The following is a 21211-nucleotide window of genomic DNA, read 5'->3' on the forward strand; positions in this document are numbered from 1 at the left end:
CCATATATATATTTATATTATTGAAGTTATGGTTAAAGGCAGAAATATATGGCATTTGAGCCTTTCTAATCCTGTGGCTTTTGGATACAGTTGTAGTGGATCTGTGGATGATCCCATATTGCAAAAATATATTTTCAAACATAATTTAAAATATATAAATATGTATAAATATAAATGCTTTAAAATATATTTATTTTTAAAATAAATTTCAAGATATACAAAAATGGCCAAATAATATATTTACGGAAATATTTTTCTCCAATATATTTTTGGCCATTTTTTGTATATTTTGAAATGTAAATAAATATATTTTAAAGCATTTATATTCACATTGTATTGAAAGAAAAACGATCAAAATTTAATATAATTTTAACTGCATTAATATACTTATAATTTAATATTTTTACATATCAGTGGCAGCTGGTGACTTCTCTTAAGAGGGGCGCAAATTCATAATATGTGCTCGTTGCGTCATGTTAACCATGTGCATCAATTTTCTTGTTAAAATAAGTGCCTGCTGCACACATGTCGAAACCGTTTGTGATAAAAGAGACCCTAACATTCACAAATACTCGCAAGACAGTCCCTTAACAGTAAACTCTGATTGAACATGAAATTAATTGAGGATCTGGCAAACGCAAGCGTCACTTTTATCATAAACCATTCAGTGCAGCAGGCACTTATTTTGACATGACACATGATGCACATATTCATTACGCGCTGAACACATATTTTGAAATGACGAACAACACACGATGGGCTAAATACATGTTTTGTTATGAGCTTTGCATCGTTTGCCCCAGAAAAACAAGTCACTGACCGCCACTGATACTTATACAGTTTTTACTAAATTTTGTAAACATATTTTGGCCAGGAAAATATGTTTTGCTGTATGGGTTGTAAAATTAGAAATGTATTTGTTGCCCCTAAAATACATTTTGAAATATATGTTAATATATGAAGGATAAAACTAAATATATTGTCAAATATTAAAAATATATTTAATTAAGCTTTACTTTCTACAAAATGTATTTTGCATATATTTCAAACATATTTTTAGCTAATGAAATGTATTTTTTTGCCGCATGAGATGTGTTTTATTACATAATAGTATCAATAAGAGATTTATAAGGTGAAATCTGGGTCCATATTTACAGATCAGCACCAAATGCATGTAAAAACTTTGTCAAGCAAATAAAATATTGGAACAGGAGTTTTTATTAAGCATAAATGGAACAGGAACAAAATATATAATTTTAAAAGAACTGTGTAAAATATATTTTATGGCTATTATAAGAAATATTTAAGGCAGGTGAATGTTTTCACTATTAGAAGGTTTAGTGAATAAATTTTGGATTAGGAGTGGATCGATGACAACTACTCTGAGTGGGTTTGCTGCTGCCATAGCAGCTGTGAATCTTGGGAAATGAAGAGCAGACAGTTTGCTGTGAGGTTCAACATTCATGGGTTTCCTAACAAGCTTTAAAGGTTGAAGCACAAGTTTGCCTCAGCGCTGTGTGTGTGCGTGTGTGCGCGCGCGTGTGTGTATATGTGTGTGTGTGTGTGTTGCAGGTGGAAGTGATAATGATCTCTCTTGGGACAGACTGTGAGTGTGTGTCTCTGTGTGTAAGTGGACTGGTGAGAGATCAGTTGAAAGACACCTGCACAGCACAAATTGATCACACACACAAACATACACACAATGACACCTGTCAAGGGATGGTGAATGTTTGCTCAATAGACATCACGAGTAAAGACTGTAGGTGAGTGACTTGTGAAAACATAGTTGTCTAGGTCACATTTCCAGGTTAAAAAATTGAATTATAACATGAAGCCTGACCATGCATATTCAGTCCTAAATGTAAGATAGGACTGAATCATTGATCAAATGGGTGATTCTCACGAAACCATTGACACACCATGGCACTAATGATTTTAGCTATAAAATGTGTAATATAGTAATATTAAAAAGCATCAGAATTAACACAATACTGTGTTCTACCTTGCACAATGTGTGATTTCAACATAAGAATTTATAATTTGTCAATTTTATCTCATTTTCTGCTGAAATTCTCATTACCGCAATGTGTCCGGCTGTGTTTGAACATGCGTTATGTTGTAATTTAATCAAATTAACACAAAAATACTTAGAAAAAAAATAAATGGATGTTTTTCTAGACTACTTTAGATGAAAAATTAGGAAAATGATGTGTCCATGCCTGATGTTCTCATCCTCCGCAACACTTTTTGAGAACAGTTTAAGCACACATACAGAATTTTAATAAAGTTTGATTTTGAGTGACCAAGCACATGGACCAGTTACTTCAAGATGGCTACCAGGTAAGATCATTTTTTTACAGTTAATTTGAAATATTGTCTTGTCAGAATGCTTACACGACATTTTGATTATCATTACCGCAACAGATGCTTATTAAATGTTAATTTAAATAATAGAAGCATAATACTTTGATTTTAAATGCATGTGCAGAATCGCCAATTATGTTCTTTCAGGTTTGTCATGTAATTTTGAAAATATGTCAGTGTTGATGTTTTCTGACTGTTGCGGTAATGAGATTTTTTAGGATTAATTTTTTTAATTATGTTACAAAAAGTGTTAAATGATAAGTAAAAGTGTTTAAATTAATGTTCCCATTTACTCCAGACTTTGTTTTTCAATGTCTGGTGGGAAAAAAAGTAAATTTAAGCAATTTTTACATTTTCATGCTTGACATTTTTAAAACCAAGTTTTCGTGAGAATCTCCCATATAGTTCCTTTTCACGGACTGTAAATGTTAAATGTCTATACAGTATCTGATCAATACTCAAATACTTTTGATTTTATAAAAAAAAATAAAAGCCATGTTAACCACAGTCTAAAAATGGCTGGGTTGTTTTTAACCCATGCTGGGTAAACATTAGACTGGGTTAAAAATTACCAAATGTGGGGTTGTTGTCACGCAACCATGGGTTATAATAACCCAACAGTGGGGTTAAAACCACCCAGCATTGTGTCAATTTTAACCCAGCGGTGAGTTCTGTCCAATATTTACACAGCATGGGTTAAAAACAACCCCAGCTATTTTTTGAGTGATAAATGATCCTTATATTAGGCTTAAAATGATTGAACCAAATTATTATAGTTTTTCTTAGCGAGAGAGAGAGAGAGAGAGAGAGAGAGAGAGAGATGATAGAGCGTGTCTCTAAAAAGCACTTCAGGGTCTCACTTTAGATTTTATAGATAAGTAACAAAAAGGAAACAAAAAGACAGAAATGGACAGAATGAGTGAACGTGTCCCCAAACCAAAAGAGAAGAGCGGATCTCTCTTGCTGGATAAAGCTGAGACGCATCGATCAGGAAGCACAGTCACGATCTGTGTGATGTGATCGTCTGAGCTCGCAGTCCGTCTCGCGAAATCTTTTCAGGTTTGTAAGAGTGTCACCAGGGAACATATAAAAAACATTCAGTAAACTCTTAAAAACGTCCCCCTCAGGGCCTGCTGACAGTCAACCATTTTACTTGCAAATGTTTAAAGATGCACACAAACACACAATCGCAGGCGGAGGCTTTTCAAGCAAACATTATCCAGCTTACTGGGTCCGAAATAAAGATAGGGAGGGGAATAATAAGAGTTGACTAACAATTAAACCTAAGAAGAGATAAGAGCTGTAACAAGACAAACACTGAATTGAAACTTAAACCCGAGGGTGGATATATGGATGGATGGATGGATATACAGTATAGACGCACAAATGGATGGATTAACGGAAAGACGTAGATATATGAGAAGTGAAAGGTGAGGGTTTTCAAAAAGCAGCTATAGAATCACTTTCTAGTTGGGTTATTTTTTTTTAATGTTCTCTGTTTAATGTGATTTGCATGTGAATAATATTCAATTAAATTCAATATTATTTATATAGCGCTTTTCACAAGTGTTAATTGTTGCAAAGCAGCTTTACATGAGAAGATGAAAGCAATAAGGCAAAATATACCTTGCTTAAGGCAATATATACCTGCAGTCTGCATAATAACATAAAGTAGTGATAGAGTCTAAACCAGATCAGAGAGAGAGAGAGGAGAAATGTAATACCTATACGAAACTCATTACGAGTAATATATCCTGATGTTTTCATTTGTTTAATTAAATTCGCTCAAAGACAGAGAAAAAAATTTCATATGTAAATATATTATTATTAGTTATAAGAGAGAGGTAAAATGTGTGTTAATCTTAGCTGTTAGGGACATATTCATTCCATAGACAATTTTGGGGGTTCATTGGGGGTTATTTTCATTTAAAAAGAACCCGTTCCACGGTAAAAAGATGGCTGGATGATTCTCCCGAAATTAGACTTATGAAGTGTCATGAAACATTTTGATAAAAAAGTAAATGCAAAGTAAGAGTATCAAAATAAGAAGCATACAGTTATAAACATCTCTTCATGTACTATTTTGCATATGATTTCAAATGACATCATACAAACCAATTTTGTTGTTTTTTCCACATTTAAGGGGAAATTTTCATTACCGCAACGTGTCCATGACTGGATTTGGGTTCTTTGACATGGAAATATTTATAATTAAAAAAATCAAAAAATTAAAAGCTTCAGTGCATGTTATACTATAAACATTTACAGTAAAGAAACATGTGGTATTTGGTGATCATTGTTAAATGTAGAGACAATAATAAGGAATATAAATGTGTCCAAGACCAATTTTCTCATCCTCCGCAACAATTTTCAATCATTGTTTAAGCCCTGGAGGAACTAACATTTAACTAACAGGTAAGCAGATCTTATTTTTTCTCTTCAGATAAAAGTTGAAATTTTGTTTGTCATGGTACCTAGACAACTTTTTAGTTCTCATTACCGAAACATGAGCTTGTAAATGCATATATTTAATGTAATATCATGTTGCAGTAATGATGATTTTTGATAATGATAATCCAAAAAATGTAAATAAGGAAATATTTTTTAAATCCTTTAAAAATAATGGTTATAGTAAGTTCAGACCTTAATCTTATTTGTGCAAAAATGGCTTCAAGGGCTTTTTAAAAAAATCTGAAGCTGGACACCTTCTAAGTCTGGATTTCAGGAGAATCACCCGGCTGTGTCTCATATGACCTTGTTATTCATACACGCTGTGACTACTATACAAATCACAACATATAAATAGGCATATGTTATTTTGTCACTTATTGGGAGCAGTATGCTAGCTGGAGCCATTTACTTCCAGTCTTTGTGCTAAGCTAGGCTAGCGGTGGGCGAGTCAGACAGAGTTACGGGATGCACAGAGATAAAAAGGGTATGTATGGACTTAGCTAACTCTGGGGGATACGGTGAATAAGCTAAAGCCCCAAAGAGTTGCCGTGTTCCTTTAAAGGTTTTTTTTAGCTGTAAAACATGTGACCATTTTCATGAGATTCACTGTGTCGCATATAAACCTACAGATATTTAAGGCACATAGAGAGACATTGAATCATTGTTTTAAAGTTCACAAATGCATTATTTAACAGCTCCACTGTTCTTCAGAGTCACTTGATTTGATTCACTGAATGATTCATTCGGTGTTTCTTAACTCTTTCAAAGTAGCCAGCCAGCGCCAGCGTTTTTTATGATTTTCACCAAAGTTAAATGCCTTCCAGAAAATTTTCTTCTTTAAATATATAAACATACAATATACCAAATAAAAGAACAGACCCTCTGTTTAAAAAAAAACTGTTTCATCCTACCTTCAGTGGTTCTTTTGTAATCAGCTTTTGAATATGGGTAGGTTTCTGCAAAAACACCACATTTTGAGCAAGAAGCAGAGATAATTCCATTTTTGTGACGGACTTTTCATAGAGATCCCATTCAGAGCGATCTTTAAAACAGACACGGACATGCAGCCGCTTGCCATAGGGCAATACTTCCGGGTTTAAAAAGTTGCAGAAGGGTGCCACCTGGTGGATAATAGCGGTATTGCGGAAAGACAGAAAATCTCGTCATTGGCAGGGAAGCATTTTCTCTTGATTGACGAGATATCTCGTCAATGGTGGGGAAAGAGTTAAACGTGAGGATGCTTCCTATGAAGGCTGCATATATCGGCTGCCATGTCAACACGCATCATTGTAGGACATCTCAGTCCAAAGGATACTTCAAAGCCAGCATCTGTTTCATGCCCTTCATTCTGCCACTTTTGAAGGATGCATGAACTGTATCCTTCGTGCTTGAGTTTTTATGCCGCTTTATTGTTGTGGTTGTAAGAAATCGTAGCACTCAAGGGGGCGTTAGACCTTCCTTTAATGTGTGCCTTTAAACTAGACAGAAACTGACATTAAACAATTTTATGGTAATTGTGGACTATAGTATTATTGTGCTAAAAAACAGCTCACAGTATGAATAGTGGTCCGATGAATTTCTGAACACAACATATATGAAATTAAGCTACATCACAGATGTGTTTACATGCTTATCTCAAATGTTTCTTCTGAGCTAAAAATCAGCCATGTGAGCCATAGCATTTTCTCTGGCCTTGTCTCTTACCCGTCTGTCTGTGTTTTTTGTGTTCACAGGGTTGAAGAGAGTTTCAAGACTCTGTTCTGGTCTATATTTGGTCTGTCAGAGGTGATTTCTGTGGTTTTGAAGTATGATCACAAGTTCATCGAAAACATCGGTTACGTCCTGTACGGGGTTTATAATGTCACAATGGTGGTGGTTCTGCTCAACATGTTGATCGCAATGATAAACAGCTCCTACCAGGAGATAGAGGTAAGACTGATCCAGAGACTGTTGTCGATAGACTCTTAAGTGTGATACAAATGTCAGGGCTTATTTCTGCAATAACTGCTAGATTATCCCTTACTTATGCAACCATGCAGCTAATATGGTTCTTCTATGTCCTCGTGAAGCACCTTTATTTTTAAGACTTCCTGATACATGATCAGATAGTACAGTAGGTCTCTCTCACTTTATCTCACTCTCTCTCTCTCTCTCTCGCTCTCTCTGTAGGAAGACGCTGATGTTGAATGGAAGTTTGCTCGTGCTAAACTCTGGTTGTCGTATTTCGATGAGGGACGGACCCTTCCTGCTCCATTTAACCTGGTGCCCAGTCCAAAATCCTTCTACTACCTGATTATCAGGGTTAAGTCCGGCCTCCTGCGACTATGTAAGGGAAAAGGCCATCGACATGGTAGCGAGCTGGAAATGGGAATGCTCAACTCACGGCTGAAGGTGAGAGAATTCAGCTGCATCTGTTAGATCAGGGTGAACGTGATTTCACCAAGTAGGATGTGATCCTGGATCAACACCATTGTTGGTCCTGGATCAACATTTTCATTAACCAATCAGATTGCAGGATTAGGATTAGGGTGTATGTTAGATTTGAAGGGTAACAATTGTAAGTTGGGGTATCTTTTAAATAAAACGTTGATCCTGAACCAACAAAAAAGGTTGGTTCAGATCACATCTTACTTTGTGAAATCAGGGCGCCCGTTAGATCAGTGGTTCACAACCTTTTTTCCTTTGTGCCCCTTTAAGTACCTTTATGACCCTAGACCACAAAACCAGTTATAAGGATCAATTTTTTGAAATTGAGATTTCATCTGAAAGTAAATAAGCCATAGGGCTTCCGGGGGTTGATGTATGGTTTGTTAGGGTATAGGAAAATATTTGGTGAGATACAACTCAACAAAAGATACAACAAAAAAAATGTTATCTGAGGGTGCAAACTAAAATAACAAAATATTGAACAAATCACATTTAAAGTTGTCTAAATGAAGTCTTTAGCAACAGATATTACTAATGATAAATATATTTTTGAGATATTTACTGTAGGAAATTTACAAAATATCTTCATGGGACATGATCTTTAATTTATATCCTAATGATTTTTGGCATATTATTTGACCCATACAATGCATTGTTGACTTGCTACAAATATACCCGAGTGACTTATGACTTATGAGGTTTTGTAGTCCAGGGTCACCATATATGACAAACTGAGCCCCATCAATCCTCTATATCTGTCTATCTGTTTGGTTTTGCTGTTACGTAGATAAGCAAGCAAAATTGAAAAAAATTGAATATTTTAAATACCATATTTTGGCATTGTGATCATATGATATTTTACTTATTAAAATATTTTTTAAATTTTATGCATTTTTATAAAAATTATTAGATTTATTTTTTTTAAATAAAAATTCTAAGTGAAAAATTTTATGCATCTTTATTTGAGCTCAAAGCATATTGGATTTTTTTTTTTATTATTATTAGTGGAAAATTTTATGCATCTTTATTTGAGCTCAAAGGATATTGGATTTATTTTTATTTTTTTAATAAAAATTATTAGTTTAAAATTTTATGCATCTTTATTTGAGCTCAAAGCATATCAGATTTATTTTTATTTTTTTAATAAAAATGATTAGTGGAAATTCTATGCATCTTTATTTGAGCTCAAAGTATATCAGACTTTTTTTTAATGAAAATTATTAGTGGAAAAGTTTAGGCATCTTTATTTAAGCTCAACATATCAGATTTTTTTTTTTAATAAAAATTATTAGTTGAAATCTTTATGCATCTTTATTTGAGCTTAAGCATATCGGATTTATTTTTATTTTTTAAATAAAAATGATTAGTGGAAAATTCTATGCATCTTTATTTGAGCTCAAAGCATATCAGTTTTTTTAAATAAAAATTATTAGTGGAAAATTCTATGCATCTTTATTTGAGCTCAAATTATATCAGATTTTTTTTTAATGAAAATTATTAGTGGAAAAGTTTATGCATCTTTATTTGAGCTCAAATTATATCAGATTTTTTTTTTTATGAAAATTATTAGTGGAAAAGTTTATGCATCTTTATTTAAGCTCAAAGCATATCAGATTTATTTTTATTTTTTTAATAAAAATTATTAGTTGAAAATTTTATGCATCTTTATTTGAGCTCAAAGCATATCAGATTTTTTTTTATATATATAAAAATGATTAGTGGAAAATTCTATGCATCATTATTTGAGCTCAAAGTATATCAGATTTTTTTTTAATGAAAATTATTAGTGGAAAATTTATGCATCTTTATTTGAGCTCAAAGCATATCAGATTTATTTTTATTTTTTTTAATAAAAATGATTAGTGGAAATTCTATGCATCTTTATTTGAGCTCAAAGTATATCAGACTTTTTTTAATGAAAATTATTAGTTGAAATCTTTATGCATCTTTATTTGAGCTTAAGCATATCGGATTTATTTTTATTTTTTTAAATAAAAATGATTAGTGGAAAATTCTATGCATCTTTATTTGAGCTCAAAGCATATCAGTTTTTTTTAAATGAAAATTATTAGTGGAAAATTCTATGCATCTTTATTTGAGCTCAAATTATATCAGATTTTTTTTTAATGAAAATTATTAGTGGAAAAGTTTATGCATCTTTATTTGAGCTCAAATTATATCAGATTTTTTTTTTTATGAAAATTATTAGTGGAAAAGTTTATGCATCTTTATTTAAGCTCAAAGCATATCAGATTTATTTTTATTTTTTTAATAAAAATTATTAGTTGAAAATTTTATGCATCTTTATTTGAGCTCAAAGCATATCAGATTTTTTTTTTATATAAAAATGATTAGTGGAAAATTCTATGCATCATTATTTGAGCTCAAAGTATATCAGATTTTTTTTAATGAAAATTATTAGTGGAAAATTTATGCATCTTTATTTGAGCTCAAAGCATATCAGATTTATTTTTATTTTTTTTAATAAAAATGATTAGTGGAAATTCATTGCATCTTTATTTGAGCTCAAAGTATATCAGACTTTTTTTTAATGAAAATTATTAGTGGAAAAGTTTAGGCATCTTTATTTAAGCTCAAAGCATATCAGATTTTTTTTATATGAAAATGATAATGGGAAAATTCTATGCATCTTTATTTGAGCTCAAAGTATATCAGACTTTTTTTCAATGAAAATTATTAGTGGAAAAGTTTATGCATCTTTATTTAAGCTCAAGCATATCAGATTTTTTTTTTTAAATAAAAATTATTAGTTGAAATCTTTATGCATCTTTAATTGAGCTTAAGCATATCGGATTTATTTTTATTTTTTTAAATAAAAATGATTAGTGGAAAATTCTATGCATCTTTTTTTGAGCTCAATGTATATCAGTTTTTTTAAATGAAAATTATTAGTGGAAAAGTGTATGCATCTTTATTTAAGCTCAAAGCATTTCAGATTTTTTTTTATGAAAATGATTAGTGGAAAATTCTATGCATCTTTATTTGAGCTCAAATGATATCAGATTTTTTTTTAATGAAAATTATTAGTGGAAAAGTTTATGCATCTTTATTTAAGCTCAAAGCATATCAGATTTATTTTTATTTTTTTAATAAAAATTATTAGTTGAAAATTTTATACATCTTTATTTGAGCTCAAAGCATATCAGATTTTTTTTTTTTATAAAAATGATTAGTGGAAAAATCTATGCATCTTTATTTGAGCTCAAAGTATATCAGATTTTTTTTTAATGAAAATTATTAGTGGAAAATTCTATGCATTTTTATTTGAGCTCAAAGCATATCGGATCAAGGCCCCCCTCTGTATACTCTGGGGCGCCCGTACCCCAGGTTGGAAACCACTGTGTTAGATTAATGTTAAACACGTTTGGGTAAGACACTCACATCATTGTGACAGGCTTGTTTGTCATGTGCTGTTTGTGTTATTACTTCACTTTTCTGTTCTTACTTTAAAACTCATTTTCTATAGCTGAAGATATTAAAATAGAAACTCAATCTCACACAGATCTATTAGGGTCTAAATTCTGTCTCGTCTGCAGTTTTTGTATAAATCTTATTCAGTGATGCGCTGCAGACAGACAAAGAGACTTTGATTAAGATCATTGAAACCGAAATTGACACTCAGACTCAATCAAGTGAAGCAGACGGCTGTGCTTGATCTGATATGTTGCTCTGTCAGCGTCGTGTATGCAGAAGAACAGAGTCTTATCTAAGAGCACCATTTAAAAAGCCAAACGTGGAGGAGAATTCGGATTGTGGAGAAAAACAACAGCAGGATTGTAAGTGTGATGATATGATCAAATCCATGAATATGTGGGTGAACGTTTCAAAACAAGCCAAAGCATTAATGGTTGTGTGTCGCAAGCTATGCAAAGGCACTCTGAGAAGACCAAGACTTGTAACTGTTGTTGTTTTTCAGTATGATCATCATCGAGCAAATATCAGGAAGAGAGAGGAGAACACCATAAAGAAACCCATTAAAAACCCAACACGCTATCAGGTGACAAACATAACAAATAATCCAAATAAACAAATTGCTCATGCAGAATACTACATACAATACTATTAAAGTGACAATCTCTCTCTTTCTCTCCTTTATTTCTCTCTCTCTCACAGAAGATAATGAAGCGTTTGATTAAGCGCTATGTTCTGAAGGCTCAAGTCGACAGAGAGAATGATGAAGTTAATGAAGGTAAAAATCCGCTGTAACATCTGCTTTGCCATCTCAGATTGGTAGCACATTACATCCTGTTTGTGCCTGTGTGTGTAAAAGTTTGTGTGTTTTTATGATCATATGCACCATTAAACCGCTGAATGTTTGTGTGTTGTAGGTGAGCTGAAGGAAATTAAACAGGACATCTCCAGTCTCCGCTACGAGCTTCTAGAAGAGAAATCTCAGGCCACTGGAGAACTGACGGACCTCATTCAACAACTCAGCGACAAGTTCGGCAGAAATGCAAAAAAACAACCTTAAAAAATGTGCTGAAATGCATGAGGAATGAGAGAGGTGATGAAAACACTGTGATATTGTGTTATTTAATATGGAAATATTTGAACTGACTGTAACTGTGTGAAAGTACATAAAGCAGATTTCTTTTTCACTTCCTGCAGGCTTTCTAATTAACACAAAACACACTGAGTATCATTTCACACATTACAGTACATGTGGGCTTGTACCACAGATTTTACCAGTTTAAAGTATCAAGTTCACATTTATTAGCAGAAATTGTGTGTGTGTGCACGCGCACGTGTGTGTGTGTGTGTGTGAGAGAGAGAGAGACATACTGTAGCTTACACACTTTTTTGCTAGTACTTTTGCAATTACTTAAACATCCTTTCATTTCACTAGCACAACTTTTACAACAATCCATATGTTAAGAAAGCTTATTTTTCACATCAACAAGGAAAAACTAATTATTAAGCAACATATGTTGTGCGATTTATAACTAAAAATAAAAGTGCCCTGATGTTGACTAACCATTAATTTGAAGTTTCTAGTTTCTATTCAGTGGTTTTGTATGAGAAGTTTGAAAAACATTGTCAGATTCATGCGAACAACTGGATGAGCAAAAAGCAATTTTATCTTGTAAAACATAAGAAACATGCCAGCCTGAGATAGACTCAATTTGTACATTTAATGAACCAGTTTGTCTGACCTGTTCAGTACACTGTAAAAAACATATATTTTATGTAACTTTAAAGGGGACATATAATGAAAATCTGATTTTTTCCATGTTTAAGTGCTATAATTGGGTCCCCAGTGCATGTGAAAAAATAGGTCATTGAAATTTGTCTCCCCTTGTGGTCATGGCCGTAGCCAGGGTTTGAAAATGTGTGAGGTCCAGGGTGGGGTATTAACAAATGCTATCCCAGGTGAAAAAAGTGCACTTAAAAAAAATACACTTTTTAAAGTACACTTAGTAAATGTACTATTTTTGTGCACTCATTTTGTGGCTAATATATCACATTTTTCTTTAGTACTTCTTAAAATTAAGTTAAGAACATATAAGTGCTATTTTGAGATCTAATTTATTTCAATAAAAGTGTAGTTAAGTGTTACTGGTATTCTTACTTTTTCAGGTAAACTGAAGTACTGCTCAAGTAGAACTTTACTTTTAAGTATATTTGTAGCATAACTTTCCATAACTTACAAATGTACTTGCTAGTATTTAAGTGATTTAAGTACATTGAAGCATACTTCATTTTTACCTGGGATCTAACCTTTTTAAACTTTGGGTACACACTCTCTCTTTTAGGGGATGGACTGAGACTGCTGAATAAGAGTGGATCATTTATTACTTTTTCATCCAAAAATGTTTATTTTTGTAATAATTTTAATAAGCTATATTATATAACAAAAACTTTACAAGACACTAAACTAGTTCTCTTATGAATGTTTTCAGCATGACTTTGTTAAAGGTTAACTTCTAAATTAAATGAAAAAACAGAATTCTTAATGATGATGTTTTGTTGAGATTAGCTTTAACATTTTACGCTATGGGTTTCAACATATTTGGCATATTTTAAAAATCGCTAACCTACACCTAACAATCACTTAGATAGTGTCAAAGTGTCACATTAATCGCTAAAACACTACTTCTAAAGAGGATTTTTAACAATGGGATCTGGCAACACTGCAAATTCTGTACCCGCGCCCTCGCAGCTTAAAGGAACCGTATGTAAGAAATGTATATCAATTAATCATAAAATGGCCCTGATATGTCACTAGACATTAAAAAATCATTTTCATTTCAAATACTTATATCACTCACAACAGTGGTCTGGCCAGGATATTGTCATTTAAAAAGTGGAGTTGCAGCCCTCAACTGATGTTTATATTGTCATTTTGTGTATTGGCCACCAGCTGTGTGATTGCAATACCAGTTTTGGCCACAATCCTACATACTGTTCCTTTAAGCCAATCTTTGTAATTTTACACTAAACTATACAGTAAACTGTCCAAACTTAATTATGCGGATTTGTTTTGAAAAACTAATTATTCAGAGAACTTCAAATTTCATTTTTAATATGAAAAATTTACCGAGGTCCGGACCTCGGTGACCATGCTTGTGATGTCAAAAGAGGATAATACTGCTGCCCCTTAATTTGCACTATTTTGAGCTAAAACTTCACATACGTACTCTGGGAACACCAAAGATTTATTTGACATCTTAAAAAAGTCTTGTGAAATTTCCCCTTTAACTTATAAAAACAAGTCGAAATGGTTTAACTTAATTTGTTATGTCAACTTATCACAGGTCAAAACTTAAAATAGTAGGTTGAATTGACCCTTCGCTAAGCCCTGCCCTCCTTAGTTACTGTTGCTACGCTTGTCAAGCTTTTGCACCTGGCAAGTCTATTACAGTATGTATGCACCCGGTGTCAGACATTCCCAAGGAGATAATTAGTCATTTTTGGCGAGCAGGTGAAATATCTTAGAGAGAAAGACAAAAGGGACTGCAGTAGGGAATCATTTTCTTAAAAAGCTAAAGCCTATAACGTTAGTTCTCAGCGCAAGCAGCAGTCGCCTCATACATACGCTGACCATTCAAATGGAAAACACACATATTGAGAAACAGCTTTGTTTATGCACAGCAAGTGACATTTGTGAAAATAATCTAATAATTATAAATCAAACGGTGGACCACTTTGCAATGATAACATTCCCCTGCTTATAGAACTAACCCCGGGAGAGCCGCGTTCGGATCGGATTGTCCAAAAACAGTAAAAACACTGTCTATGTTTTGATCATTGCTCTAAATCTGATCTTTAAGAAAAGTAACTTACAAAAATGCAATTATCTTAGCTTTTTGCTCAAAATTTGGTATTTTTTTAGAAACCTATCCATATTTGAGATGATAAGACGAAAGCAGGGGGTCTGTTCTTTCATTTAATATATTGTATATATTTATAGAAAAGGTTGGTGCAGGCTGACAATTGTTTTTTTTAACTCTGGTGGGGAAAGAGTTAATTCTCTCCACATATGTTATTGGCATGCTGTGGGGCGGAGAATTTTAATAAGACCAATGTCTGTAAATTAAAACCTTGAATTTCCCACAGTGCATGTCTTATTGAGTCCAGGAAGCTATAAACAGTAAATCAAAACCAAAATCAATCTGGATTAGACAAACAAGCAGCAAGCAAACAAATAAACGCACCATCTCTCCGGAGAATCTGGCACGAGAGATGGAAATGACACAAATGTGTTTCAGGGGTTTGTGGTTATTATTCTGTTAGATACGTTTCACCGTGACATGATCCGGCGACTTCCATTACGACTCGATGGTTGAGGTTGTCTCCACGGTAACATCACCATTCCATTAGTGTCACAGCCACGTACAACAGGCCATTATATAATATTTGCCATGCAAGAAGACACAGTCCTCAAGATGACATTGCTTGACGTCTCCGACAGGTATTTTATCTCACTGTCAGGTCGTCTGTGCCGGAAGATATTTGCACTGGGCCAGGTGGGTGTACAGATGACAGAATAACAAGCGATTAGTCCCAGCGGTGACAGTTACCATGGCATCAACAGCCCAAAATCTTACTGATGGTGACCAGGATGGGGAAATCAAGTGTCGTTTTGTTTGTCTGACACAATGTGGCACTTTAATATGAGAAGGGTCAGAGACGAAACATGATTCAGTGTGTCTGGGTGAGACTGAAATGATGTTGCGACTGTCCAATGGCTTGTCTTCAAGTCAGATATAAGGACACTGACACTGGGGCAGTACCTTTTAAAGGGGACATATCATGAAAATTTTTCCATGTTTAAGTGCTATAATTGGGTTCTCAGTGCTTCTATCAACCTGGAAAATAAAAAAACAGTAACTTCGTTTTGGGAAACCATTCTATGCAAGCTTGCGAAAAAATATGTAATTGAAATTTTGCTCCACTTGTGATGTCAGAAGGGGATAATGGCGCACCTTAATCTGCACCATCAAACCAAGGCACTGCCATTTAGTGCAGAGATCAGCTCATTTGCATTTTAAAGGACACACCCAAAAATAGCTTTCCGGGAACGTTTCCAGAACCAGACAAAAAATTAGGAGAATATTCTAGCAACCAGAAATTGTTAGTTGGGTACCAATATGTATTTTTGAGGTACTAATATAAATTATTTAGGTGCAAAGGTGTAGCTTACTTCTTGAAAGGGACCTTTTTTGACCATTTTTGTCTGACAGTCTGCTGCTTACAGTACAATGTGTTTAATCCTTCCGGAAATCTGTTTCGTCTTCAATTGGCATACATCGTCCTCTGTTGTTGTCGCTGTGTTGTTCACACGCCATATGTGCTTTGAACCCACAATGACATTCACTAGTGCAAGACTGAACATCTGCTGATAAAACACACACACACAGATGCAAACGTCCTCTCATAGCGAGTCTCACAGCTTTGAATTGATTAAACAATGTCTCATTGCACTCAATGAAACAATAGAATATTGCCTGGCAACTGTTCATTGGCTGACAAAAGGCTTGTGAAAATATTTCCAAAAATATTCTCACAAACACCTCTCGAGATATTCAATGTGTCTGATTTCCATGCTGCAGCTAATGATGAAGCGTTTGCATATTTCTACTACACTATAGAAAATGTTGTGTTGTTTCAACCCATAGTTGGGTAAAGGACAAACTGAACTGTTGGGTTATAAATAACCCTATGCTGGTTTGTTGTTACCCAACTGTGGGTTCAAACAACACAGCATTTGGGTTCAAATGAACCCAACTTTTGGGTTTGACCATATTTGAACCAATTTTGGGTTAAAGCAACCCAACAATTTTTAGAGTACATGCATTTAAAGTATGTACTTCCCTGCTGACAGAAAAGGAGGCTACTTTTGAGTATGTTAAAGAAAGCACACTAATGGTGCACACCAGTGACAAGGCCAGACATTTAAAATCGAGTTGACCTTGGTGAAACATTGCTTACTCTCAAAAAGTGGCGGCCGGTTACTTCTTTATTCGAGGGCACTCGATGCGAAGTTTGTCACAACATGTATGTAGCCCATCATGTGCGTGGTTCCTTTTTTTAAAATATGTGTTCTTGCGGTTTGAGAGATCTTGTGTGCATTACGTGTCTTGTCAAAATAAATGCTTGCTGCAGATGCGTCTAAAGGGTTTATGATAAAAGAGACGCTCGCGTTTGCCAGATACTCGCATAATCTCATGCGTAATCAGAGTTTACTGTTTATGGAGTGTCTTCCATGTATTTTGTGAATGTGAGCGTCTCTTTTATCATAAACGGTTTTGACGTGTGTGCAGCAGGCACTTATTTTGACAAAACATGTGATGCACACAGGATCTCTCGACGCGCAGAACACACATTTTTGAGGGCCACTTTAAGACCAGATAAGCACGGATCCATATACTGACACACACATCTGATTTCTTTCTAAACTATTTGCGTTCACTTTAAGACATAAATGACTGTTTTTATGAGAATACTTGCCACATACCTGGTATTTCGAGATAATTTTGGGCGTATGTGTCCTGCGCATAGAGATTCTGTGTTTATGTGCTTTTTAAAGGCGCATCTCTGTGTGTGCATTTTAAATAAGTATGTGTGTGTGTGTGTGTGTCTGTGCGCACAGAAAACAGCTCACTATAACATCTTCTTGCACTTAAATAGTTTAAAATGGCTTGAATGTTAAAGTTCAAATAACACACGCTGTTTATGCACTTCTGATGTTAATCTGGAGTACCTATAGAGTAGTATTACATCCTTTATATCTCAGAAGAGTCTTTAGTTTAATCAGATTTATAAAAGAAAGATTAGCTTTACCGATTCTTTCCGATAACGTACGAAAAAATGAAGAAGAAGGAGTTATACCGCGGGAGGGCGAGTACAAGTCATGCAACACTATACAACAGTGGTTTTCTGGGGGCCGCGAGATGGTGCCAGGGGGGCCCCAGTTTTATGACATTTTATTAAAAATACATTAATTTATCATGAATTCTGTGTAATTAAACCTAAAAAAATAAGGCTACTAACCAAAAGCACTACTTTTTTGTATAATTTAATGTTTTTCTTTTTATTAAAATGTTGAGTTTTAGAACAGTTTTTGTCACAAATTTTCTTTGGGGGGCAGCGAAGGAATGCACCGTACACAAGGGGGGCCGCACGCTGAAAAAAGTTTGGGAACCACTGCTATACAACACTGTTTAACTTATGATTCACTACATGTTCGTGTCATTTATATAATATGCCCGCACCTTTTTCGAACATAAGACAGAAGTTTTACTTACCACATGCAACTCATGACCCGGTTAGGACTTTTCAATGAAATCCAGCGCATCAAACACACACGCAAAACTCCGCTCCCACCCCAGTTAATAAACTATATCCAAAAGCTGTCGCGTGATGTGATGTTTGCAAGTTCTACACTGTAAAACCTAATGCTGAGTTTACACCAAACGCGGTTTGGGCGTCAAAATCGCGTCTACCGCGCGTGGTTTGCCGCTTGAACAATTTGGATGCATTCGCGCGTGTAGAGCGGAGTAGACGCGCGGAAAAAGCAAGCATTTGACGCGCGTCCGAAGCAAAATCATTCTTGCGGGAGGGGCAACTGCTGTGCGAGTGTCTGTTTGCAAGATGACTGATGTTACTTGTGCATTTATCAAGAGAGTTACCAGTTTTGTATTGGGTAACCTTACTAAGGGGAAAAATAAACGGCGCGGGTAGATAAACGTCACGTGACTCAAAAGTGAAGCGTGTATTACAACTTACCAAGTTGCCCAAAGTCCTTACTGACACTCTTCCAAGCGAGGTCCTTTTTATTCCTGTCTCCTCTATAGAAATAACAACTTGTGTCATATAGCTTCGAGTGACTGCTTGAGTGAGTGACTCCGGGCGGGGCTGCCACCACAGCAGCAGGCAGGCTCCTGATTGGTTAACGCGGCGCGAAATTCCGCCAAAGTTCAAATTTTTCAACTCGGGCGTCAGCCGCAAATTCGCGTGAACCGCAAGATGCACAAAAAGCACCATTCGCGCTTATCGCGCGTACCGCTCACAACGCTCAATTCGCGCCTTTCGCCCGAGCTTCACGCGCCGCGCCGAACGCCTCTTCCGCGCCGCGGGACCTCCTGATGCGCGTCAACGCGTCTTCACATTGACTTAACATTGAAATCACTCGCGCTTCACGCCCTTACCACGGTTGGTGTAAATGCAGCATAACAGTTAACTTAACTCAAACCATTTAAGTAAACCGGTTGCATTAGACCATTTAAGTTTTAAAACACATACATTTAAGTACTGTGAACTTGAGTCATGTGCAATTATGCACTTAAGTATATAGTGTGAACTTAAATATAAGTGCATAACTGCATATGACTCCATTTGTTTAAGTTCACAGTACTCAAATGTAAGTGTTTTAAAACTAATGCAACTGGATTACTTAAATGGTTTGAGTTGAGTTAACTTTTAGGTTTTACAGTGTAGCGTCTCCCGCTGATTGACGGGTTGGCGGGGTTTTCCAGGGGGAAGTGCCCATAAAAAGAAGTGATACGTATAGAAACCCCTGAAACGTCAGCTGGACCTGTAATCAAAAAAACTTTCCAAAACGTGTACGAACCTTGGCGAAGTGCATTCGGCACAGAAATACTCTGTAACACGCCCAACTGCTTTTTTGATACTTTGCCTACGTTTAACATGAGGAAACAACTCTATAACTGTGTTTTACTATTAAACTACCCCTTTAACATTTGCAAGGTTTAGAAACACATGCAAATGATAAACTTTCTATAGTTATTTATTTCTAAATGATGCATATTTGAGTGATTATTACTAAAGAGATTATTAGCATTTATGCGTGAAGTTTCTGCTTTTACACACAAATAGTTTGTGTCTCTTCTGACTGAGTGGCCCAGCCGTCAATCTGAGTGCCATCCTGGCCCTTATGTAGCCTTGCCCCTGGTGCATACAGTGTAATCACATCATTAAACCTCATAATCCTCTTTGCTGTGTAACATTTGCTCTGCGTGTTTGCCCAGCCTTAGCATTTAGTTCCTTACTTAAAATCACTGCATTTAAAGTTGAGTGAGTACTTTGACCTAGAATTTGTTTGTATGTGTAAAATAAAAGAATCATCTATCAGAAAACCACTTTAAAAATCTGTGAGCACACATGAACTTTGGGGCCAACTGTCTTACCATAAAGCCCAATATTTATTGAGGTTGTCTTACTGCTCCTAAAGTGTTTGTGGTGCTTGACAGAAACTGATCCATATCGGTGTTGTCTCATCCTGTTCTTCATCATATTCACTGTTTTCCTCACATCGTCCTCTCCAACACAAGGACAAAGTGCGCTAAGCCAGAAGTCTTCTGAATTAGCTTAAAGGTGCAGTAGAATGTAAAGCCATATTTACATTAGATGAATAATAAGAGTTTTGTACATGGTAATGACATATCGTGAGCCTCAATCAGGATTTTTCCTTCTCCTTATGTAAACCTCGTGCATGCAAAAGACAGCTGGAAAACAGATAAATCTCAACATAACACCAACTGTGACGTTACAGTCGAGATGTACGCCCTAACATTAAATTACACATTTAATTAAGTACAATGTTATTTCAATGCTAAAAACAAAGTTGTGACTGCTGCTGAGTTAGCGCTATATGCTAGTTAATGCTATATGCTAGCGTTTAGGCTAAAGTTCTAATTTAAAAAAATTAAAAACACAGACTTTCCACTCAGAAACGTCTATTAACAACCTCCAAACAATTGATTATTCCTCAAACGCTGTATTTTCTTCTGATACAGGCTCAAACTTAAGATCTGTTTATACACACAGAGCTACTGAACTAAACTGCTCTGAAAAACAGCCAATCAGAGCAGAGCTCAACATTATTATTCATGACCCTTTCAAATAAGGTAATAATAGACCATTTCATTCTACGGGCAAATCCTAGGGTTGTAAATGGACATGTAAAACCGTCTCTACATAATTTTTGCACTTAATAAAGCCACATACCTTCTATGTAGATATTAAAAATGTACATTTTAATGCATTTTTTGTAATACGAATTAATCAACTCGTCAAATACATACGAATTTTATGTGAGATGAAGTTTTGAATGTTTTAAATGTCCTTTAAGCTTCTGCACACATACAGTAAACTCATCACACTCTTGATATTTTGTGTAACAAATAATACTTTAAGATTTGTGTTCATCATGCCTTATAAAAGAAGTATTTACTGCAACAGATCACAAATGAAAGTATTTTCTCCAGTCTGTGTTTTCATATGAATCTATGGCTAGTGACTTTTTTACTCGTTTAATAATGGCCATTCTCACATCATTCTTGTATTCTTAAAGCATAAAAAAATCGAATTCACGCTGCCTTTATCACCATAGTGACAAGTCTGGTCCCTTAAGGAATTTTGGTATGAAATATGCCTTTAATTTTCATTCAGTGTTCTGTGTGTGAGTGGCAGGATGATTCATCTC

At 34.8% G+C, this 21211-nt stretch overlaps 1 protein-coding gene across 2 annotated transcripts in view; it reads left to right on the forward strand.

Moving 5' to 3' along the window:
- The window catches only part of trpc7b (transient receptor potential cation channel, subfamily C, member 7b), a 54496-nt gene extending 42635 nt beyond the window's left edge, over positions 1–11861 (forward strand). Inside the window, exons 8-12 of one of the 2 annotated variants that reach the window (XM_065274847.2) lie at positions 6549–6744; positions 6985–7206; positions 11180–11260; positions 11377–11452; positions 11592–11861. In XM_065274847.2, coding sequence (XP_065130919.1) covers positions 6549–6744; positions 6985–7206; positions 11180–11260; positions 11377–11452; positions 11592–11734 — 718 coding nt within the window. In that variant the 3' untranslated portion in view covers positions 11735–11861. The remainder of the gene's footprint in view (positions 1–6548; positions 6745–6984; positions 7207–11179; positions 11261–11376; positions 11453–11591) is intronic. The other variant, XM_065274848.2, reaches the window with a different exon arrangement.
- Positions 11862–21211: the final 9350 nt, after the last annotated feature.

The sequence above is a fragment of the Paramisgurnus dabryanus genome, chromosome 16, assembly GCF_030506205.2.
Source record: "Paramisgurnus dabryanus chromosome 16, PD_genome_1.1, whole genome shotgun sequence".
Classification (NCBI taxonomy): domain Eukaryota; kingdom Metazoa; phylum Chordata; class Actinopteri; order Cypriniformes; family Cobitidae; genus Paramisgurnus; species Paramisgurnus dabryanus.